Consider the following 24,304-nt stretch of genomic DNA (forward strand, 5'->3'; position numbering starts at 1 on the left):
AAGAATAAACCAAGAGCTTCAGAGTTAAAAACTAGGCCCCTAAAAAAATCAGGAGGGCCATGGCCGCCCCCCCCCCCAAACGGCGCCACTGTTCTTACAGGAAAAAAACTAAAGCTAAGATTTTGCTAATCCAGACACAGAAACGTCATGGATTCTAATTCCAAGACTTATTGTTATTACTGTTATAACTGTTTTTTTTAAAGCCCTTAGTTTCTGCTCTGGTTGGGCGTGTCAAATAAAATAAGCGGGCGTTTACTGTTTACCATAAAAAAATGAACAAAACAGAAGAAATTAAATGAATTTTACTACTGTTACTACTACGAACAACTCACCGCAGCACCAAGCCGCCTGAGGCCAACAAAGCTACGCACGCACCTCCTCCATCACAATCTATTCAAAGCCTCCCTCTTTACAGCCTCCCAGGAAGTTCCCATTTCCTTTAAATCTTTCTTTATGACATCCTTGCAACTCATCAGCTCAACTACAGTGATTGACGTCAGCTCAAATATTGACGTCAGAGTCAAATATGGGTGTGAAGCATGGGCGCTCCGAAAAGCGGATAAAGATTTGCTAGATGTTTTCCAGAGAATTTGCCCACGGATTGTTCTGGTTACGCGGCTGACTGACATTATTTCAAACAGTAGGCTGTACGAAAAGTGTGGTTCAATCCCTCTTTCTATAGCTATAATGAGAGAAAGGTTGAGATGGCTAGGGCACGTTCTGCGGATGAAGGATGACAGATTGCCAAAGATAAATGAATCTTATTCGTCTTAAATTTTAGTTTTCAACTAAATAAGAAGGAATTAAATGGATGTTCTGTATCTGAAATTTTGGTTTTCAGCTATAAAAGAAGAAATTAAATGAATTTGTCCATCCTATATTTTATGCTTCAACTAAAAAGAAAAATTTGAAAAATTTTCATTCATCTAATTTTTCAGCGAAAAAAATAGAATGGATTAAATGAATTTCATCAATCCTAAATTTTAGTTTAAGATGCTTTTAATCTTAAAAACGCTGTTTTGATATAAATTTGAATTTTTAAAAAGTAATGTTTATTGAATATCAAATTTGAAGATAGACAACCTGGGTTGACGGAGGGAGCAGTAGTTCCCTTACAGTCAAAAGAGCTTCGGATTGAATAGCTAACGATAACTAATCGTAAAAGAAAAGTAACCTCAGTCAATAAAAACCAAAAAGGAAAAAATGAAGCTCTTATCCAAGTGTATGCAACGTCGGAATCCATTATCAATACTGATTATAAATATGTACAATATAATATAAGGCTAATAATACAAGATAATTTGCATAGTTTCAAAAATAGAGATTGAGCTTCCCCAAACGTTTGTGCGGTCTTAATGGAAATTATGCAACGAACTTCAACATGCATGCGGACCCTAAGACACTACTGACAAAATATGAAATTTCTCACTTTTCTAGAGAAGGGTGGTCACAGTAAGGCCATAAAGTTACTACGGTTGCCCCTAGCTGTGACCATCAGATGTACTACGGTCGCCACTGCCTATGGCCATAACCTGTAAGGTTTACTACGGCCGCCTTCCTATGATCATAAGGTTTACTACGATCGTCCCTGCCCGTGCCTGTAAGGTTTCCTACGGCCACCTTTATCTGTAGCAGTCTCTCTACGCATTTATATATAGGGCATCTGGTCATGCGAGAACTGCATTATTGCCTGAATATAATGAGAATCATAGATGATTATGTAATTATTAAAACAAGTGGTTCTGCACTTTTTTTTTAACAAACCTATTGTCCAATGTCATCTTCCTTACCAGCACACGATGCCCAGCCCTACACCTGCTAATAATTCCTTCTAATTTCTTTTTGAAATCCATCTGACTTTGGGGAGGGTCATGTCCCTCCCCTCTTTGATGCAAATGGGGGGGGGGGGGTTCAAATTCAGGAGGTGCTAAGTTATTAATTCACAAATAACAATTTAGTTCCACCAAAATTTCTCCATCCATAAAAGCTCACCACTAGCAATTATAACTAGCAAAAATAACCTATTCACTAGGGCCCCTAGTGAGCCCTAGTCGTGAGCCCCCGAAAATGTGGGGGGGGGGGGTGCAAATTCAGGAGGTTTTAAGAAAATAATTCACAAATAACAATTTAGCTCCACCAAAATTCCTCCATCCGTAAAAGCTCACCACTACCAATTATAACCTATTCACTAGGACCCCTAGTGAGCCCTAGTCGTGTTAATTTCTGCTCGTTTTGAGGTTCACTCAGTTATTTATTGCAAATTCTGTTCGTTTTGGGATTCACTGATTTATTGATGCTGATTCGTGGTAGTTTTACGCTTGGTAGATTATTTGATTCTATTTTTACTCATTTTTGGTTTAATGGAGTTATTTACTGTTCTTTGAAAAACTTATTTTGTGGAGAAAAGTTTTTTAATAATTAATCCTAATAAGAGCCTGCTAATAATCCCTTCAAATTTAATGCAAAAAAAAAGAATAAAAATATATTGTATAAAAAGAATTACACACAAAATCAACGCTTCCCAGTCTTATTTCCATGATTTTTAAACCGACAAAATTTTGCATTTTTGACTTTCTTTAACAGAAACTTGCGAAGATTTCCTGGAATTCATATTTGAGCTGATCCCCTAAAGTTTCACTTCGCACATTCAGAGACGTGGACAGAGATCCAACTCCACGGACTTTAAAACACATAAAAATACCTTTTCTGAGCCCAATGTTCAGCTTTTCGCGAAGTCTTTCCCAATTCTCCCGTATATTTATGCATTGGCAGTGATTTGTGTCGAATATTTTTCACTCGGTTCTCCTAGTTGCTACAACGCGTTAGAACGGAATATATTTTATTTCCTTAAATACCATTAAGTCACCCAGATAATATAGAAAGATGAGGCTAAAAATTCTAAACCGGCTTCAATAATGACAATAGTATTTAATATAAGACAAAATTAATGGATCTTGGATCCATTAATGGATCTAATGGATTATTATTTAAAGGAAATGGATCTAATGGATTATTATCTATACGGATCTAATGGATCCATTAATGGATCTAATGGATTATCTAATGGATCTAAATTAATGGATCTAATGGATCAAAATAATGACAATAGTATTTAATATAAGACAAAATTAATGGATCTTGGATCCATTAATGGATCTAATGGATTATTATTTAAAGGAAATGGATCTAATGGATTATTATCTATATGGATCTAATGGATCCATTAATGGATCTAATGGATTATCTAATGGATCTAAATTAATGGATCTAATGGATCAAAATAATGACAATAGTATTTAATATAAGACAAAATTAATGGATCTTGGATCCATTAATGGATCTAATGGATTATTATTTAAAGGAAATGGATCTAATGGATTATTATCTATATGGATCTAATGGATCCATTAATGGATCTAATGGATTATCTAATGGATCTAAATTAATGGATCTAATGGATCAAAATAATGACAATAGTATTTAATATAAGACAAAATTAATGGATCTTGGATCCATTAATGGATCTAATGGATTATTATTTAAAGGAAATGGATCTAATGGATTATTATCTATATGGATCTAATGGATCCATTAATGGATTATCTAATGGATCTAAATTAATGGATCTAATGGATCAAAATAATGACAATAGTATTTAATATAAGACAAAATTAATGGATTTTTCACACCACACCGTAGAGCCTGTCTCACAAACATAACTAAGACTTTAGCTTATACTGTGTAATCTTATGCAGCAAATTTTTTTCGTAACATAGGCAATGCCAACTAGACTCGATCTCTATATGGAATATTACGTGACATAGCTTATGTTACATTATGGAAAACTCAATATAGGGGCAAAAACAAATTAAATTCCCAGATGAATAATCAATAAATTAAAAAAACAAATTAGTAAAAATTCTCCTAGAAAGCCTTTCACGCTTCATCAGAGCTAAAATCTAGACTGTCATAATTATAATGATTTCAAGCGATGGTATAGATTTTTACGTAAGCCTAGCGTGAAAGGATTTCTTTAAACGTACAAAGTTATACTTAACGTAACGGAACTTAATCGCTGAACACCGAAAACTACATAAGTAATGTGAAAGAAGTACAAGAGCATCAAAATTAATACGAACTCATCAATCAAATGACTCAATGCATCAGCAATACACATAAAAACTTTGCACTGCATTCAATCTGCTCTTGTTGCATTGTAATTTCTAGCACCTAGAAGCATTTCCATAATGACGCACTTGGGTAAGTGAATGAATTCTCAAGAAAATCTAAGAGATGAAGATCAAAACCTAATTTATTTAAACTAATTGTCTGCCAACAAATTATCTAGCATTATCTTCGGATTCAATATGAAGTTTGCATTCATTATGAAGCTGAAGTTGTGAAAACGGAAATCAAATGAGTCAACAACATGATATTTTATACCTTATAACGGAGCACAGAAAGGAAATATTCGCTCGCTGTATCTATAATCATTTATAAATAATTATTATATTACTATAACAATTACTTATGTTACTGTCCTTTGTGCACCATCAAGATATAACGAATCTTTCAGACCTAACCTACAAGACTGCTTGAATTATTTTTTCTTTCATTTAATAATAATAAGAAAAAAAGTACAAAAAAATCAGGCTCTTCGATACCAAAAACGAACCCTATGATCATCACCAGTACTGATATAAGCAGCTTGAAGATGAGAATGTGCAAAATGGCGTACAGTGTCAGAGTGATCTGAAACGAAAATTTAAAAAAAAATGTTAGAAAAGAAATTATGATATTTTGAACTCTTGTGCTGTGAGGTACAAGATTAAACACTTCTTTTTTTCCAGTTTGTAGCAGGGTTGCCAAATAGACTTTTTTACTCCCCTTTTGTCTAATGAAAGAAAGGTTGAGGTGGCTAGGGCACGGTGTGCGGATGAAGGGTGACAGATTGCCGAAGATTGTTCTTTTCGGCCAACCATCTAGGGCTAAACAGAATGCAGGTCGTCCCCGTCTGGGGTGGGAGGACGTCATAAAGAAAGATTTAAAGGAAATGGGAACTTCGTGGGCGGGTGTAAAAAGGGAGGCTTTGAATAGATTGGGGTGGAGGAGGAGCGTGCGTAGTTGTGTTGGCCTCAGGTGGCTTGGTGCTGCTGTGAGTTGCTAGTAGCAGTAGTTTTGCCTAATTTAAGGTATATGTTCTTTCTGAGACAAGCAATTTTAAGACAATCCTGCAGCCCTAACTTACTAAGAGATGACATTATAAGTTACTTAATAATATAAGTTACTGACATTATTGACAATATGTCAATAATGACATTATGACATTATTGACATTATTGACAGTTACTGACAATATAAGTTACTGACATTATAAGTTATAAGAATTATAAGTTACTAAGATACTAATATTATTGGATACATTAGTCTCATATCTATCCATGCACAGAGCAAGAATTGCGATATTAAACTTTTTCTTGCGGGAGATTCTAAACTTGATTCGAAAATAAAAGGAGCATTGTAGTTCAACGATTTTATATCAATTTTTAATGTATTTTCAATCTAAAACGTATTCCAACAAAAAGTCATCTACATCAAATTTGAAAAGTGTAATTCGACAGCTGGATAAAGTCGAATGTCAACTATAGAATAATATCAAAATTTTCGCTTTTCGTTAATATACTGAGACCATAGAAGAGACCAGAAAAATAGCATACTAAAAATTAAGCAGTGAACATTAACCTTTAAGCTTGTAGAAAGACAAACCAGCGAAAACTAAAGAACTGTCCTTTGGTTTACTAAATTTGTTGGTGAGTGGCTAGTTGCTGCCTGCTAAGTTTAGCAGTGACTTTCCTTTTTGTAGAAAGCTATGGTTTGCTCTTCATTTACATTTTATTTTCACGTGCTGTCTGATACTTACATGCTTAACATTTAAAAACACTCTTTTCGAACCAATGGTGTCGAAAATACAGGATCCAATAATCCCATTAAATATATAAGATTTAAAGAAATTAAATTGAGAGAGAATTTTGAATAGGAAAGAAACTACAAGGACAGAAAGAAAAAGAGAAGAAAAAGAAAGAAAGACAGAGAGAAAAAGAGAAGAGAAAGAAAATAGAAAGAAAGACAGAGAGAAAAGGAGAAGAAAAAGAAAAAAGAGATAGAGAGAGAGAAAGAAGGGGTAAGAGAGACGGGAAGGGCAAATGGCGGAAGAGAGAGAAGTAAAGAGAATAAAAGAAACAGAGATTGAGGAGCAGGAGGAAAAGCAGAAGAGATTAAGACACAGGAGAAAATGTAAATTAACAATTTGGCAACATCCAATTTACAATAAAAAGCAATTTAGGGAAAAAACTTTAGGACGACTTCAGGGAAAACATCAAAGAACAATTTTGACTGACAGTGGCTGGGATGAAGTTCCAAAGTGAGATATAAAGTTTGTCTAAATAGGAGCACCAGATTTAAAAAGACGTTATTTTTTATTTATTGTTGTTGGTAACATTGTTCTTGCACGTTTTGTTACCATTGATCATTGAGGTTATGCTTTGATGCTCTGCTTGTATTTTCCAAGTTAATTTTTGTGGTATAAATTCATAAATGTAGTGTAAATATGCGGCAAAGACTCAGCATGCCTAAGACTCTAGGCAGGCATACCTTTCCAAAAACTAACCTTACAAGTATGTGTCCAATAAGAGAGTCACGCATACTCCTGCCATTTACCCGTGCCCCAGCCATTTAAACATTTGCCTCTAAATTACTTGGACTATCTGTCTTGGCTTTTCTCTGTCTGCAATTACCCAGCGTCTTGATGCAACCTATTGCAAAATACTTGATAACTTCAATTCAAAATCAACGGACTCAATCTGTAGTAGACACAAATCCGGCCTTCTTTTTTAGACACCTCAACACAAATTGGAGAGAATTAAAGCCGGTAAACTTTGCCTTGTAGGGACTAAAAATCACAAATTTTACCAATTGATGGGTTTCTTGAAATCCCATCAAGAAATTGATGGGAAAAATCGCAAATTTTACCAATTGATGATTATGTCTAGTTAGTCATTGCGCATAATTTTTCAAGCGATACTTCACTGCTTGATGAAGTACCTTTCATTCCTGATTACGACCCTTTTAAATTTTTTCCTTCCTGTAGTTGGTTATTTTTTTCTTATAATATTTGATGTTATTTTTGTGTTGGTCTTTGCTTTCTTTTCTTTTCATTTTTGTCCTTATTCTCCCCATTGTTGTTTTTGATTTTTTATGGGTAATAAATATACTACTACTACTACTATACTAAAAAAAGGAAAAAGTAAGTATGACGGCAGTCGACCCTAAAGGTCCAAACCGGCGGTGCTGATCTCCGCTTCGTGGCCCTTCAGCCAGGAAGTGCAATGGGGGGCTGGGTGCCAGCCATCCTGTGCTTTCGCACGCCTTTCCTGCTTACCTTCCCCAGATTTCTCCAGGTACCCATTTAGAGCTGGGTCGACTCTAGCTAAGCTTACAGAGTCACACCAATTACAAAGAATTCTCAACCCAGCGCACGTCCACTTAGCCAGGACGGCCTATACTAAAAACATATATTAAAAACAGTAGACGGACTGTGTATAGACGGACTATACTAAAAACAGTTTAAATTAAGTTTTAAGTTCCCTGGAAAATATAGGGAGGCTACTCATGACATATTCTACCCTGCTATCCCTCTTTACCAATTTTTGGAAAAAACCTAACTTTTGGTAACACCAGAAGTTGCCAATTTCCGTCTAAACTAGACCAAAGTAGCCTAACTAAGCCTAAACTAGACTCAGTAAACTAAACTAGGCTCATGGTTGTAGCAGTAGCTGTAATGTAATAAAAAGCAAACCACGGCCAATACTAGTCGAAATTTAAAAATGAGTTTTTAAAGAAACATATTTCAGAAGAAAATATTTCACCAGTTATATCATTTAAAAATGAGTTTTTAAAAATGAGTTTTTAAAAATAATTTAAAATTGAAATTTAAAAATGAGTTTTTAAAGAAACATATTTCAGAAGAAAATATTTCACCAGTTATATCATTTAAAAATGAGTTTTTAAAAATGGGTTTTTAAAAATAATTTAAAATCGAAATTTAAAAATGAGTTTTTAAAGAAACATATTTCAGAAGAAAATATTTCACCAGTTATATCATTTAAAATGAAATCATTTAAAAATGAGTTTTTAAAAATGAGTTTTTAAAAATAATTTAAAATTGAAATTTAAAAATGAGTTTTTAAAGAAACATATTTCAGAAGAAAATATTTCACCAGTTATATCATTTAAAATGAAATCATTTAAAAATGAGTTTTTAAAAATGAGTTTTTAAAAATAATTTAAAATCGAAATTTAAAAATGAGTTTTTAAAGAAACATATTTCAGAAGAAAATATTTCACCAGTTATATCATTTAAAATGAAATCATTTAAAAATGAGTTTTTAAAAATGAGTTTTTAAAAATAATTTAAAATTGAAATTTAAAAATGAGTTTTTAAAGAAACATATTTCAGAAGAAAATATTTCACCAGTTATATCATTTAAAAATGAGTTTTTAAAAATGGGTTTTTAAAAATAATTTAAAATCGAAATTTAAAAATGAGTTTTTAAAGAAACATATTTCAGAAGAAAATATTTCACCAGTTATATCATTTAAAAATGAGTTTTTAAAAATGAGTTTTTAAAAATAATTTAAAATCGAAATTTAAAAATGAGTTTTTAAAGAAACATATTTCAGAAGAAAATATTTCACCAGTTATATCATTTAAAAATGAGTTTTTAAAAATGAGTTTTTAAAAATAATTTAAAATCGAAATTTAAAAATGAGTTTTTAAAGAAACATATTTCAGAAGAAAATATTTCACCAGTTATATCATTTAAAAATGAGTTTTTAAAAATGAGTTTTTAAAAATAATTTAAAATCGAAATTTAAAAATGAGTTTTTAAAGAAACATATTTCAGAAGAAAATATTTCACCAGTTATATCATTTAAAAATGAGTTTTTAAAAATGAGTTTTTAAAAATAATTTAAAATCGAAATTTAAAAATGAGTTTTTAAAGAAACATATTTCAGAAGAAAATATTTCACCAGTTATATCATTTAAAAATGAGTTTTTAAAAATGAGTTTTTAAAAATAATTTAAAATCGAAATTTAAAAATGAGTTTTTAAAGAAACATATTTCAGAAGAAAATATTTCACCAGTTATATCATTTAAAAATGAGTTTTTAAAAATGAGTTTTTAAAAATAATTTAAAATCGAAATTTAAAAATGAGTTTTTAAAGAAACATATTTCAGAAGAAAAATATTTCACCAGTTATATCATTTTGGAAATAATTTGGCTTTAGATAGAACTCAAAAGTAAGTTGTAATTAGTGTACGAGAAGAAGGTTTAAGAATTTCGACAAGAGGCTGAACTCATATTGACGTCAAATTAAAATAGGAACTGTACCAATAGTTTCGCCATTGTCAAATTCCCGTAAAGATGAAACGAAAAAAAAAATAATCAATAAACCTGAGGAAAAATACTAAGGTTCTATTCACTATTGCCAAAATTAATCTAAACAACACAGATCAACCAACTTATCACGGATCTAAGAAAAATACTAAGGTTCTATTCAGTATTGCCAAAATTAATCTAAACAACACGGACAGCTTCGATCAACTTATCATGTTGCTTATCCATGCCCTTTCCACACTTATCCAAAACCCGCAAGAAAATTTCCATTCAAGACCTCAGATACCCAAGATCTGGGTGTTTTCTACTACGAATATCTTCGGTATATTCTGAAGGTGATGCAATCTGAACCATAAACAGTAGAGCTGAAAATCCGTCATCTATACAACATATCATCAAATGTCGAAGCCCCCCCCCCACGGGTTGACCATGTACTATGAAACCCTGGGGACGCGATAAAGTGTCCCCCGTTGCCGCCGAGAAGAAACCAAAACGGCAGTTAAAAAAAACTCGTTATTTACCATCAAGTCCAACTCGGAGCCGCTTGGTAGGCTCAGGAATTATGGCAGACGTTGAGATAAAGACTGGTTGTTGATCGGCAAGCCATCGACTGTGGACAAATCCTTCTGGAGTCAAACACTTCACCGGATTTTGGGCATAACGATGAGCCAAGGCATTGCATTATTTAACAAGTTCAGACCCAGAACCTAATGAGAAATCGCTAGATATTTCGCCAACTTGATACCCTTATTTTAAAGTACTTGACAACATAAAATGGATCTCATTGATAATAGTTGTGATAGTTAATATCGAGTCGAGCAGCAAAATCCTAGTAAAGAACTAACTCCGAAGAATCCTGGTTATTTACCATCAAAGTCCAAATCGGAGCCGCTTGGTAGGCTCAGTAATTATGGCAAACACTGAGATCGAGAGTGGTTGTTGACCATCAACTACGGACAGACCCTTTCCGGAGTTAAACATTTCACTGGATTTTGGCTGCAACGATGGGCCGACGTCTTGCACCGTTAAACAATTTCAGGCCCAGAACTTAATGAGAAATCATTAAATTCTGTATAGAACGCATTTTTTTTTAATATTTTAATGTTGTCCCTCTTAAGAGTTTTAAATGGATCTCATTAACAATAGCTGTGATAATTACTATAGAGTCGAGCAGCCCAATCCTAGCAAAGAACTAACTCCGAAGTACCAGTTCTTGGACATTTTAACATTGCTCTTATAGGATCTGAAGTAGCAGACAGGCATTGTGGCGTTACCGAGTTGAACTAGGAAAATTCAACAGGAACGAAATTGCAGTGGCGTCAATTGGGGGAGAAGGGGAGGGGGTTATGTCCTCTTGATTTCCCCCTCTAGAATTTTTAAATCATTTTGGGGGCATTGTCATTGAAAAATACCTTTCTGGTTTCCTTTTTTTTATTGAAAAAAACGACAAATTTGCCCACTTAGATATTGAAAATACATTTTTGCCCTCTCCCCCTGTAAATTTTCGTGAATTTATCCCACAGCAAAATTAAATTTAGAAAAATATAGTTATGTTAGTATGATAATTCTATCTATGCGTATGTTGCTATTAAGTTCGAATGCAATTACCTTCTTCTTAAAGATACTATTTTGGTCAATTTAAACAAAAACGAGAACAATCCAGAAGAACGACCAATTTTGGAGCTCGTCCTTAAAATCACAGGAGAAAATAAACAGCAATAATACCCAATATAAAAGCAATAATACCCAATATAAGCAATAATACCCAATATAATAAAAAGCAATAATACCCAATATAAAAGCAATAATACCCAATATAAGCAATAATACCCAATATAATAAAAAGCAATAATACCCAATATAAAAGCAATAATACCCAATATAATAAAAAGCAATAATACCCAATATAAAAGCAAAAATAAAAGCAATAATACCCAACGATCAATATTAGACGACAGAACCTTCGATGGTTAAATAGTATTTTTGATAAATTAAATAAAAATCTAAGAGCCCATGATCTCCAATCATTCCATGCCTAGGAACCAGCAAAAATAAGGACATGAAATCAGGGTCTGACGACCAGATCAGGAAAGGTAATATTTTATACAAACAAAGTTGTGTCTATCGAGCGAAACAGGGTCCAACCATGGTCCGAGAATGACTCATTCAATTGCAAGGACCTGAAATATAAGGATGACTTACTTAGGGAAATTAGTTTCTTCCTAGTGGCATTTCGAGCATCCCAGGAACAGAGATTGCCAGTTGTTTCGTCGGCCATCATTACATACTCCTCGGTATGGTTTAGAGTTGCACTAGATCTAAACATCTGCTTCCCTGCAATTACATAGACAAAGTAAGTTGTATCAAATAATTTAGTCTTTTATCTCAATGTGAATGTTTCATCAAGATGTATGAAAGAGGTTAGGTAAATTGAGAGATATTTTAACTATACCTGCGATAAGCCTAACGTGACAAGAGAGTGAAACTGTCTTGCTTTTTGAAAACTCATTCTGCAAAAAAGACGAGATTTAGAAAGATTTAGAAAGCTCCTTTTCGAACGTTCCATGGCTAATAAATTGTGCTTATTTTTTTCTTCAGTCATTAATGAGGAAATCAGTAGGAAATAAGGAGGATAGGGTAATCTTGCTAATTAAAAACCAAGAAAGAAAGATAACAAATAACAAGGTGTAAGAAAACTAACCTACACTTAGACTATGCAGATGAATTGAGTGTCCGAAATAAAAATACAAGCGAAACGAATAATTATTCAATTTTTAGACTTCAGGATGTTAGAACAGGATTAAAAATTAACGTGAAGACGACCAAATGCCTTGGAGTGGGAATAAATCGGGATGGAGAAATGATGTTGCTTTTAGATAGCGATGAAATCGATCAAATGGGAACTTCGCTTAATCTGGTATCACTATTAGTAAAGATGGTGGATGCAGTGGCAGATGTAAAAAAGTAGAATTGTCAGGGGGAAACCTTTCTTTCAGCTAAAAATCTGGAAAAAAGGGAAGATAAGCTTTCGAACTGAAAATAGAATATCGGAAACTATGACAATGACAGAATATCTCTGGTATTCTGTCAATCAAGACAATCAAGAATATTGATTAATCAAGAATATCTTGATGTCAATTATGACAATCAAAAATACCTCTGGAACACGATAGTTTCAAAAGGTTGAAGAAGTTATGCTATATGTCTCTCAGAGCAAAAGTCTAAGAACAGTTTTCGGTACATGTTTGCCTAACCGTATAATGAACAGTGGGGGATCTAGGGAGGGGGCGGGACCCCCCCCCCCCAAGATTGTTCCGGCGTCCTCATTTTTCTCTTTTTTTAGAATCAATTTGACAATATGGTCAATTATTGGCAGCTTTGTCACACTCCCCCCCCCCAAAAAAAAAAAAAAAAACATTTTGCTCATTGGCGCCCTTGTCACATTGGGCCTACCCCAAGATTTTACTCTAGATCAAACTCTGATATTAAAGAATATACTGTTCAGAAAATGTGGTTCTATCTAGGGCTTCTATGAAAGAAGGGTTAAGATGGCTAGGCCAAACTTAATGGTTAAACAATGAGAGATTATACGAGACATTGGTTTTTGGAGGTCCAAAAGAATAGGGTCCAAAGGCATAGTAGATTGTCCTTTAATTGGTAGGAAGAGGTAATAAAAAACAATTTAAAGGAAATGGGAGCTTCGTGGGAGGGAGGAAAGAGTGAAGCTTTGAAGAAATTGGGTGGAAGAGAAGCATGCACCTTCTCTTCTCGGGCGGCTTCTAAAATATAATTCCAAATTCCAAAATATAATTCCAAAATTCCAAAATAAGTGATTATCGAGTTTGTGAAAAATTTGTAAAGTACCACCTTAACCAATTTTAGTCCTTTTTTGGGCTAAAAAATAATTCTGAATCATTTGTTTCTTATTTACAATGTTGAAGGATAGTTTCTGAAAACAAAACACCGAAATAGAGGGCGTAAAGGTAGAACCGATAGATTCTGTTCCTGTATGACGACATTCCAATTCCCCATCCCCACCCTGAAATAGTGTTATTGGCATAATCATTACGAAAATCCCCACAGTCAAAAATTCTGGGGAGAACTTAGAGGAAGAACAGAAAAGAGAAACAATAAAAAGAAGATTACAAATAAAAAAGAGCTATTAAAAAAGCGCTAAAAATAGCTGATAAAAAAAGAACAAATAAAAAAGAGCTTAATATCAAGAATAAGCCACATGTTAGTTTTTTCTTTTTTTATCTCACACCTTTTCAAAAGTGGTGAGAACAAACTAACAACCAAAAATAGGTTGCGCCGTACATCTCCTATAATTACTTCTAGATATGTACGCTAAGGAGGGGGGAGGGGGCTTAGGGTCTGGATGCTCCTCGATATTTTTACGACCGTCCTCATAAAATATTATATAAAACATCCAAAACATAATGTATTAAATTAAATATAATATAACAGAAAGTATTATAAATTTTTTTTTTATATAATTCTCCTGTTGTCGTTTTTTCTGTTCCACTAGTAAGTAGCAGCGACCGGTATCCCGGAGTAACCGGCAAACCATTATTTTACCATTTACGTAAATTTACCTAATTCATTTACATAAATTAGAGCAATGGTCCTTACCATAAATGACTTAAAAAACTGTGATTTTAAGAAAATGGCACCTTTAAATTGTATCAATTTTTTTCAACTGAAGTTCAAATCGTCAAATTTCACATGGCCCGATAAAATAGGTAAGTATACTGAGAAAATTCGGTTCATTTCTGTTTCGTATCAGAGATCAAAAGTTCGCGTCTTCGATTGGCAAAGAAAGATAAAGGCTTCTCATAAAACATAAAAATCAAGATGCCAATACAGGCACTGGTAAAAATTTACATTGCCTGATAGAAAAAAGTACTCATTTGAATGCTTTTAAAATTCAAAAAATTCAATGAATATTCTCGTCACTTGTGTTTCTGTTCAGAATCGAAAAATTCGTTTCTCCGGCCGGCGATACTGTGTTTAAAGTAAATAAAAGCTTTTTGTTGCTACACTGGAAAAAAAAAATATTAACATCATTTGATGAAGAAAAAAGTATTCACTTAGAAAAATAATCGGTTTACTTCTGCTTCAGATCGTAGTTGAAAAACTCGCCTCTCCAGTTAGCAAAATCGTAGTTATATTAAATAATAGCTTCATGTTTATACAGAAAAAAAACTCTATTTGTAGTTTCTGTTTCGGGTCAGAGTCACCAAAGTCGTTCCTCTGGCCAGCAAAAGTATGATTAAAATAAGCAAGAGCTTCTTGTTTTTGCACTGGTAAAAATGGTAAACTGGTAACTGGTAACTGGTTTTAAACTGGTAAAATGCGCATTTGGTATTTTGTTTTAAATAAATATCCAAAAGTTCCTCCTCTATATTTTTTCTATTAACTTTTACAGAAAGTTTTATTTTCAATCAGATATATCAGTCAGGATTCACAGTGACGTTACTTGGTCGTCTTTGCATCACAAAAATTACTGACAAAAAGGCTGGGCCATTGTATTCGTTCCCTATATGAAACCCATTTCAACCACCCCTCCAATCCTAGAACGCAGTTATGAGTTTAGTTTGTATGAGCACACTCACAGTTCTGGGAGGATTAAAAGATTTTCAACAAGAAGAAGAATATTTTCGGTAAAAAACGAGCTAATAGACTTAAGAGAATAAGCCATACTTTAATTTATTTTCTCATCTCACATTTCTTTAAAGGTGGTGAGACATAACAAACAAATACCGAGAGGTTGCAACACATAGCCCATATTATTGGTTCATGGTACAGACGCAAAGGGGCACTTGAAGGGGGAGGGCTTTGGTTTATAATGCCTCTCAAACTTTTTACGACCGTACCAATAATTCCAAACATACTAGACGGAATTCAGAGCGCCATTATATAACTTTAAGCGACGACATAACTTCATGTCATAACTGATATGGTCAACCATTTTTACTTTTTCTTTTTTGATCTACCATTTTTACCATTCTTACCTCCTCCTCCTGCACCAGTGTAAGCAATCAAGCATCGATTCGTCGACAATTCCCAGAGTCGAACGACGGAGTCCATTCCAGATGAAAGAACGTACTAAAAAAGATATACTTTTATTAAAATTGGCTATTCTAAGATTGGTGCTAATCGCGAGGTGCAAGGTGCATAATGGGGTGCACTGAGTAGGCTTTTGTAAAATTTTGCCTCTACCTTTTTGTCTTTACTTCCTTTTAATAGTTAAAAATGTTGCGCGAATCTGGTTTTATCTTAAATACAGTAAACTTTTACTTTATCTCCCCTCTTGGCGAGGCCGTATCCAGGGGGGTTAGGGGTTTGAACTCCCTCCACCCCCCCCCCCCAGAAATGTTTGTTTAACTCGTAGAAACGTAACAAAAATGGATAAAAACGCATTTTTTATGCGTTTTTTATAACCCCCCCCCCGAAAAAATACTGGATAAGGCCCTGTCTCTTGGCATAGTAATAGTAAATTAATTCGTACCCGATGTAACACCAAAGCTGGCCGTACTGGACAGAGAACTTTGAGATTCAGCTTTTTAACTATTTTCCCCCGATTATCCTATAGTCCATCTGTTTAGTTAATTTCATTGTTGCATTACTGTAGTGTATTCTCTCAGCTATTTTTTCACTGTTTTACTCCACAAAAGTTATTTTTGTGTATGACCCGGTTTAAAAAAAAATTAATTAGAAGTTAATTACCTTGGCAAGAATAAAAGATTCAAGATTAAAACTACACAAATTTGAAGCGCCCGGATGTTGCTTAGCAAGTAAATTTGACCCCTGATCATAAATTTTTGTGGGTGGCCAAACCTAGTAGGTAGAAAAAGTTCTGAAGGAGTCTAACTTTTGAAGCTTTAAGTCTTATTCTATTTGTTTTTGTTTTTTTTTTAGTCTTTCGGCTTTTGCTTTTTGGCTTCTATATTTTAATTCGTTTGCATTTTATTTAAAGTTTTGTGTAAACTTTATAATTTCTGATGCAATTTTAATTTTCATAATTTTGTTTTCACACTATATAACTTTGTTAATGATCTTTATATTTTGCATGGTTTTTGTTAATTTTGCATAAAAGAAAATCCGTATTGCATTTTGTCATTTATTTTTCGTATTAGAATTTGGTTTTTGTATTAAAATGTTTCTGCTTTTTATATTTTTGTAATGAGTTCTGTAAATCAAGGAAATGTGAAAATACCCCTAATATAAAGACATACAGTTATTCCGTAATCCTATAAGCAGGGGCGAATCTCCAGCATTTTTATTGGGGGGGGGGGGAAGGGGTCCATATCTGGATAGTCAAAGGACATGGGATGTATAATATTTTCATCCACATTATTGGGGGGGGGCAACCACCACCACCACCCCTTGCCACCCCCAAACGACGCCGCTGACTATAAGCCATAGTTGCTTCTTTCTAGCTAATATTTAGATTTTATAAATACATAATTATCTGCTAAAATTTTCGTATTTGGCTTTGGTTTTATCCACAGATTTGGATCTAATATTTATTTCTCAATGCACCTATTCTCATTGCACCCCTTTTAAGACAGACACCGGTCTCCTAACACCCCCACATCAGTACTAAATATTAGCTGAGTAAGAAAATTTCATTCTTCTTCAGACTAGGGGGTTTGACCCCCCTTTCCCCCCAAAATGCTTGTCTGACTCGTAAAAACGTAACAAAAACGGAAATAAACAAATTGTTTATAACGAATTGTAGGGGGTTGGACCCCCCGTCCCCCCCAAATGTTTGTCTGACTTGTAAAAACGTAACAAAAATGGATATAAACAAATTGTTTATGCAATTTTTAGTTTTTTCCTGTAAGCCGCCCCACCCCCATCTCCCCGAAAAATAATCAGGAGTACGGCCCTGCCACACACTAGAGGGGAACACAGCACTTCCACTTAAACCGAAAAATTTAGGCTGAAAGCAATTACTAATTGAACATACATTAGCTTTGTAATGTTTTGGTACATCATTAATCAATACATTTGCTTGCTAACTTCAGAATTTATAAATATACCAGCAAAACTTACCTTTACGCTGTTTCACAAGGTGATTTTTTTTTGCTTTGGGTATCTTGAGGATCAGTAAGTTAATTTCTTACACCAAATTACCTTTCTATTAAAATGAAATAAAAATAAAATAACGGCTGATACTTTAAGATAATTTTTTTTGTTTTGTTTCATACATATACTTAAAAAAGTCTTAACATTTCGGCTTCACATCCGAAAGCCTGCATCAGCAGAAAAAGAAAATTAGATTAAACACTTGCTAGATAATATCAATAGGTAATAAAAAATATAAAAATAATAAAAAAAATCCTCCTTTGTGGTGCATAGAACATCAATAGATGTTTAGTGGGATTACCAAAGCGAAGAGTCCCCTTCCACGTCAGCCACGCCGCGTCCTATGGCGGCTTCAATCTAGCCACAGTCCCCACATTTCTGATCACCGATCAATCCACTGCGTTATCACAGGTTGACAAATACTTGAAAGTCAAATAAAAAGATGAGAAAGATAAATCATAATAGACAAATATGATTTTCTGATGTATTTTAACCGTTTCCAGTATTTTTTTTTCTCTTTTTTTTCGTTGATAAAGGCGCTGTCTGGTGTTTCGTTGAAACACCAGACTCCAATTAGTATACATAAAAAAAACTCAGCATACACTTCCTTGATAAAACTTTTACTACTTATTCTTTTTTCAATTTAATTGTTAGATTTTTGAAATTCTTTTTTGCAATTTAGTTATTAGTTTTGCGGCTGTTTTTCAACTGAACGTAATTTGTGAGACAAATTTGATAGACCTTACCAAGTTCTAAATATAGCTAGACAAATCAAAAGAAACTTAATTTTGATTTCAAATTTCTTTAATTATATATTTTTTTTTTAATGAAATCTTCAGAGTGAATTATAAACCTGTACTTTTGGCGTCACTCCTTTCGTTTCAGAGGAAGTTATTTTTGTTGAAAACAATTTCTGTTCGTCATTTATTTTGGATAAAAAAATATAGACTGGCAAAAATTTAAATAAACTAAATCGGCAAAAGAAAGCTAACCCGAAAACTGGAAACGTGCTATCATTATAAAGCACGTGTTCAATCGCCATAAGCCTAAGCTACCGACCGTAGCGAACATAGTGGGTGGAGAGAAGCGATCCCCAGATGTAATTACAAGGGTCAAAAGCATGAGTAGGTCATTGGTGGTTGCCAAAGGCGAGATCATGTTGTAAATATTTATTTATATCCTTCGATATCAAGGAGTATATAAAATACACAAAATGAAAATTAAAAAAAAATTACAATAGGCTTAAAACATAACTGAACAAAATATGTCAAGACGAATATCAAACTTTATTTAAATTTTTTAAAAGGGGGAGAAGGTTATGCATGGAGAGAACGTCTTCAGACTTACGATAAAAATTATCTGTCTTAACCATAACTCCAACAGTTTTTTTCATTTTAAAAATCGAAACTTATTCAGTAACATCAAATTAAATTGAAAAACCAAGTAAAAACTCGCAACATTTAAAATAGGAAACGCAAATCGAAGAAAAATCGCAGATTTTCAAATCTAAAAGAAGAAGTGAAGGATAGAGGATACGCGGGAAAGTGACAAAATTAAAAAGAGAACGTAAAATATCGATTAGCATCGCACGATTTTACGATAGAATCGTAAAATAGCACGATTAGCTGATTAGCATCGACTTCGAATCACCAGCTCATGTACAATAAGGTAATCCCAGATAACAACAGTGTAAGAAACCGGAAAGGAAACACTCCTGTCGGAAATATAGTTCAGTTCGATTATCACTATTGATGGGAAATAATAAAATAAATTAACACCAAAAGAAAAACCTAAAAGATAAAACTCTACGACCAACAGAAATAGGATTCGAAAAAATATTTTTCGTGAAACATAAATTAATTCAGCAAGGAAAAAAAAGAGAAAACAACAGGTAAGAATACAACTTATACAAAATAATAGTACAAAAATATGAAATAAAAAATAAGAATACAAATAATAGAATACAAAAATAATAAAACAACAAGCAGAATAATATGAGAACTATGAGAATAAATAACCGCTTTAGAAGGATCAGTCGTGCCAATTCATGAAAATATAGGGGGGGAGTGCATGGATATTTTCCATTTTCCAGAATCGAGGGCCCTAAAATGCTGGTAAGGGCCAGATACCCTAGCTGCCATGTATAATGAGCATAGGGAGGGTATGTCAGGCTATAGTGGGTTCAGCAAGTGGGCTTTTTTCTATACAAAGAGGTCCTGAAGCGGGATGTATACGACCAGACGACGGCAAGTGTGGGGAATAGAGATGCCCATAGGAAGGGTGAGGTATGCGATGCAGTAAACTGTGTTAATAATGGAGGTACCAAGCGATATAGTCTGTTATGAGTCATTAACCCCAATTATATGGTGTTATGCTGCCATGATAGTCTGCTGATAGTATACAGTCTGCCATGCTCCTGAATTAAATTCGACCCCAATACTATGATATTCATCAGATGAAAAAAATTCCTGAAATACGCTCAGTCGTTTGACGCAGAAGCGTTACCGCAGAGTGATTTGAACTTACGTCCTTCCAATCAGACGGAGAGTCTCTTTTGTGTGCTGTTAACAGTTAATATGGAAGGCCTTGTTGAACTTACGGTTATATAGAACCATAGAGAAATTAGAGAAGAAGATTTGGATAATTTAGTTTATGTTAGTCTTGACTGAAAAGCCCATTTCACACTTAACAGAACAAGAAGAAGAAGCTACAAGCAATGCCACGCCATCTGAATAAACAGATCAATTTAAAATGTCCACAAAACAAACACTGCAGGAATTTAAACATTTTAACTACCCATTAAGGAGCAGTTACAATGCTCATTGCGATTACCACTTTAAATGAACGCCCTGTTTTGCAATTTGTAAACGAATGCAAAATGCTGCAGCTTTGAACACCCATTCGTTCTAAACCAGTCATTAAATCAAAAACAGTTCTAAGCTCAGTATATCAAACAATGTCAGGTTCAAATCCGTTTTTGAAGCAAAGGATAATATAAAAGGGTGTTTTGTTGTAAGGAAGCAATTCGTTTTTTAAACCATTGCTGATCGGTGGTTTCTTACAGCCTATACTCAAACAGTTGGTGGCTGTGGAATCTAAGCGAAGAGCGACTCACTTTAATAGTAACCAAAACTCTAGAAACTGAAATTTGTATCAACCCCGTTAAAATAATCAACTATTCACGTTAATTTAAAATATGTAAAAGTTTCATAATGTTTCGGTATCATCGATCGAAATTTTTAGGCGTAAAGAAATTATTTTTTTCCGAGAAGCAAGAAATCTGTTTTCGAACCATTTGTCCTACAAAATTGGCCCTTTCGAACAAAAACAAGTCCTAGTAGCCACTTTAAGTAAGAAAGAATTGTTCCCTAATTTTCCTTCATAATGAAGAATGTTTCAAATATTTTTAGACTAGACCCATGAATTTCCAATACTATATCTTTTCATTTACTTTCATATAAAATTTTGGTTATATTTTAATCTTTCAGCTTTGTATTTGTAGTTTTTTTTCCGAATACATTGATTCTTGGAAGGTAATTGCTGATAGAGAAATTACCTTTCGTAATTCTTCACTTCTTTCAACGAGAATGTTAGCAGCATAAATTGGTTTCGACTCATGGAAGCCAGTTTAGCTCCACATATGTACTTTCGATAGATCTGGATAGACTGGCTATTACAGAATTTCCCCTTGATAGCATTTTGGCTCTGTTTGGACACAAATTGCTGTTTCACAGGAGAATAATGGTCGAAATATCAATTTGCTGCAATTTGATATGTGGTTACTCAAAACGAGGGCTAGAACTTTAAATATATACTCAAATTAGCCCTCATTTGATAATCTACAGCCATATGTTCAATACGATCATCCATGGAAAGTTCACCGCATCCGGTACCATCTTCCTCGGAAAATTTAAAGTTATCTTTAAGTTTTGGTTTCTAATAATAAGGACCACTCTTTAATTACAGCTCGTTACCAGTAACTGTTTCACCCAGGACTCTCTGTAAGGTGATGGAGGGTATCATCAATTAACCACCGTTGAATTTCGATTTCTGTGTAACAATGCTTTAAGAGTGATAATTAATCTGCCCTGAGTACTCCCATAAAATATCCATAAAATGTTTCTCGTGTGAAATCGGCCAGACTCACGTCTTAAAAATCTTACACTTCCAAAATATTTAAACAGCATTTATCTATACTCAAAATTTTTTGGCGATCTACAAAACTAATTAGTGTTTCCAAAATCTTTCGAATTAGAATAGATCAAAAACAATTTGTTTTGTCTTTTTCATAGATAATTCTGCAGCTACTTCATATTTTATAACCTTCATCTTTTTTAGTGAGGGTGGGGGGCTAGCTTTTCCGTCCCTAGTTTTATCAACAGAGCATACAGGAGCTCCGTAATGATCAGCAGCAAAAGTTATTAATGAATAATTGTTACGTAGAAACCAAGAGATAATTCGCGGAATAACATTTCCATATTAGCAGTATAAGTAGGATAAACAGACTAAGTGTTCTTGAACCTGAATAAAATAGCTTTAAGATTGACTTAGATGATTCTTCATAACTGGAACGGTAAGAAAAATTAACCAGGTAGGTCAGATGTATTATAGCCTGGCGTTGGGAGCATTGGATGGGTGTTTCCAAAGGATGAGTGCATTGGAAGAGTGCTCCTCTATCAAAAGTTTCCCTTACTCCTCGAACATACCATAAGTTATATGGCTTAGCGTGTGCCATCCTTCCTCATAACAATAAGAAAAGTCTTCTAATAAGTTATGCCGTCCCGCCAGATGAGTCTATAGTCCCCCTAGTATAAAAATAATGTTCGCCTATACTTATAAAGAAAGGAAGGTACGAACTTTTCCATTTCTAGCAACATCAATAGAGCAAGCAGGAGCTCCATCGTGAGCAGAAACAAAATTCTGAAGATTATCCTTCTTAAATATCAAGATCCCTAACAACTGAACAATATTTGCTGATACTCATTGCTGTAGCGGTAGTTGCAACATAGTCATAAAAAAGCAAGACACTTAATTTTCCATGTCTAATAAACTCAACAGTACACATACTGGCTCCTTAGTAGTGAGGAGCGGAAGAATCTTGTTGGAAATCACCCTAATTATCATGAACCCTAATAACAGAATAATTCTTTTTTATACTCATAAAGAAAGGCGAATGCTAACTTCTCCATTTCTAGTGACATCAACACAGCACATATCAGCTCCTTAGTTGTGAGGAGCAGAAGAATCTTGATGGAAATCGTCCTTATTATCATTACCGCTAATAACAATACAAATCTTTTTTATACTCATGAAGAAAGGTGAATGCTAACTTTTCCATTTCTAGCAACATCAATAGAGCAAGCAGGAGCTCCATCGTGAGCAGCAACAAAATTCGAAAGATTGTCCTTCTTAAGGTCCCTAAAAACTGAACAAGATTTGCTGATACTCATTGCTGTAGCGGTAGTTGCAACATAGTCATAAAAAAGCAAGACACTTAATTTTCCATGTCTAATAAACTCAACAGTACACATGCTGGCTCCTTAGTAGTGAGGAGCGGAAGAATCTTGTTGGAAATCACCCTAATTATCATGAACCCTAATAACAGAATAATTCTTTTTTATACTCATAAAGAAGAGCAAATGCTAACTTTTCCATTTCCAGTGACATCAACACAGCACATATCAGCTCCTTAGTTGTGAGGAGCAGAAGAATCTTGATGGAAATCAACCTTATTATCATTACCCCTAATAACAATACAAATCTTTTTTATACTCATGAAGAAAGGTGAATACTAACTTTTCTATTTCTAGCGAAATGTTCAATCGTGAGCACCAACAACATCTGGAATACTATCCTTGATAAAAAAAAAACTATGGTCCCAAATAACAGAACAACTGTTGCCAATATTAGTAAAAAAAAAGGCTAATGCTAACCTTTCCATTTCTAGTGACATCAACAGAGCAAACAGGTGCTCCATCATGAGCAGCAGTAAAAGTTGTTACGCATCTACAAGAAATTCCGTCCCATATTTTGATACTTCCATCTTTGGATCCAGAGGCAAAAAACCGACCATCAGGAGAATATCTAAATATAATAACGATTATTAAAAAATGACTACACAATGACATGACTATCATTGACTCCTATAATGATAGAAGGGTTCTCTGAATTTTAGAGAATTTTAATAGATAATAGGCCAAAATATACTCCTATGAATATAGGCTATTATAAGTATAATGACTATAAAGCGACTATAATGAAGACTATAATAAAACGAGTATACAATGACTATGACTATAATAGGCTACTATAATGATAGTAGAGTCCTCTGAATTTGAGAGAATTTTAATGGATAACAGGCCAAAATATGCTCCTATGAATATAGGCTATTATAACTATAATGACTATAAAGTGACTATAATGACGACTATAATAAAACGAGTATACAATGACTATGACTATAATAGGCTCCTATAATGATAGTAGGGTCCTTTGAATTTGAGAGAATCTTAATAGATAATAGGCCAAAATATGCTCCTATGAATATAGGCTATTATAAGTATAATGACTATAAAGCGACTATAATGAAGACTATAATAAAAAGAGTATACAATGACTATGACTATAATAGGCTACTATAATGATAGTAGAGTCCTCTGAATTTGAGAGAATTTTAATGGATAACAGGCCAAAATATGCTCCTATGAATATAGGATATTATAACTATAATGACTATAAAGTGACTATAATG

At 33.8% G+C, this 24,304-nt stretch overlaps 1 protein-coding gene across 2 annotated transcripts in view; it reads right to left on the reverse strand.

The window, feature by feature from the left end:
• Positions 1–4,601: 4,601 nt before the first annotated feature.
• The window catches only part of LOC148945538 (cleavage stimulation factor subunit 1-like), a 60,254-nt gene continuing 40,551 nt past the window's right edge, over positions 4,602–24,304 (reverse strand). For both annotated transcript variants that reach the window (XM_089099565.1, XM_089099566.1), the window contains exons 6-9: positions 23,487–23,637; positions 15,474–15,567; positions 11,662–11,793; positions 4,602–4,752 (exon numbers count right to left, since the gene is read on the reverse strand). In XM_089099565.1, the coding sequence (XP_088955691.1) occupies positions 4,649–4,752; positions 11,662–11,793; positions 15,474–15,567; positions 23,487–23,637 (481 nt within the window). In that variant the 3' untranslated portion in view covers positions 4,602–4,648. The remainder of the gene's footprint in view (positions 4,753–11,661; positions 11,794–15,473; positions 15,568–23,486; positions 23,638–24,304) is intronic.

This window comes from Artemia sp. Qi Xiang Cuo, chromosome 13, assembly GCF_049724085.1.
Source record: "Artemia sp. Qi Xiang Cuo chromosome 13, ASM4972408v1, whole genome shotgun sequence".
In the NCBI taxonomy this organism is placed as follows: Eukaryota; Metazoa; Arthropoda; class Branchiopoda; order Anostraca; family Artemiidae; genus Artemia; species Artemia sp. Qi Xiang Cuo.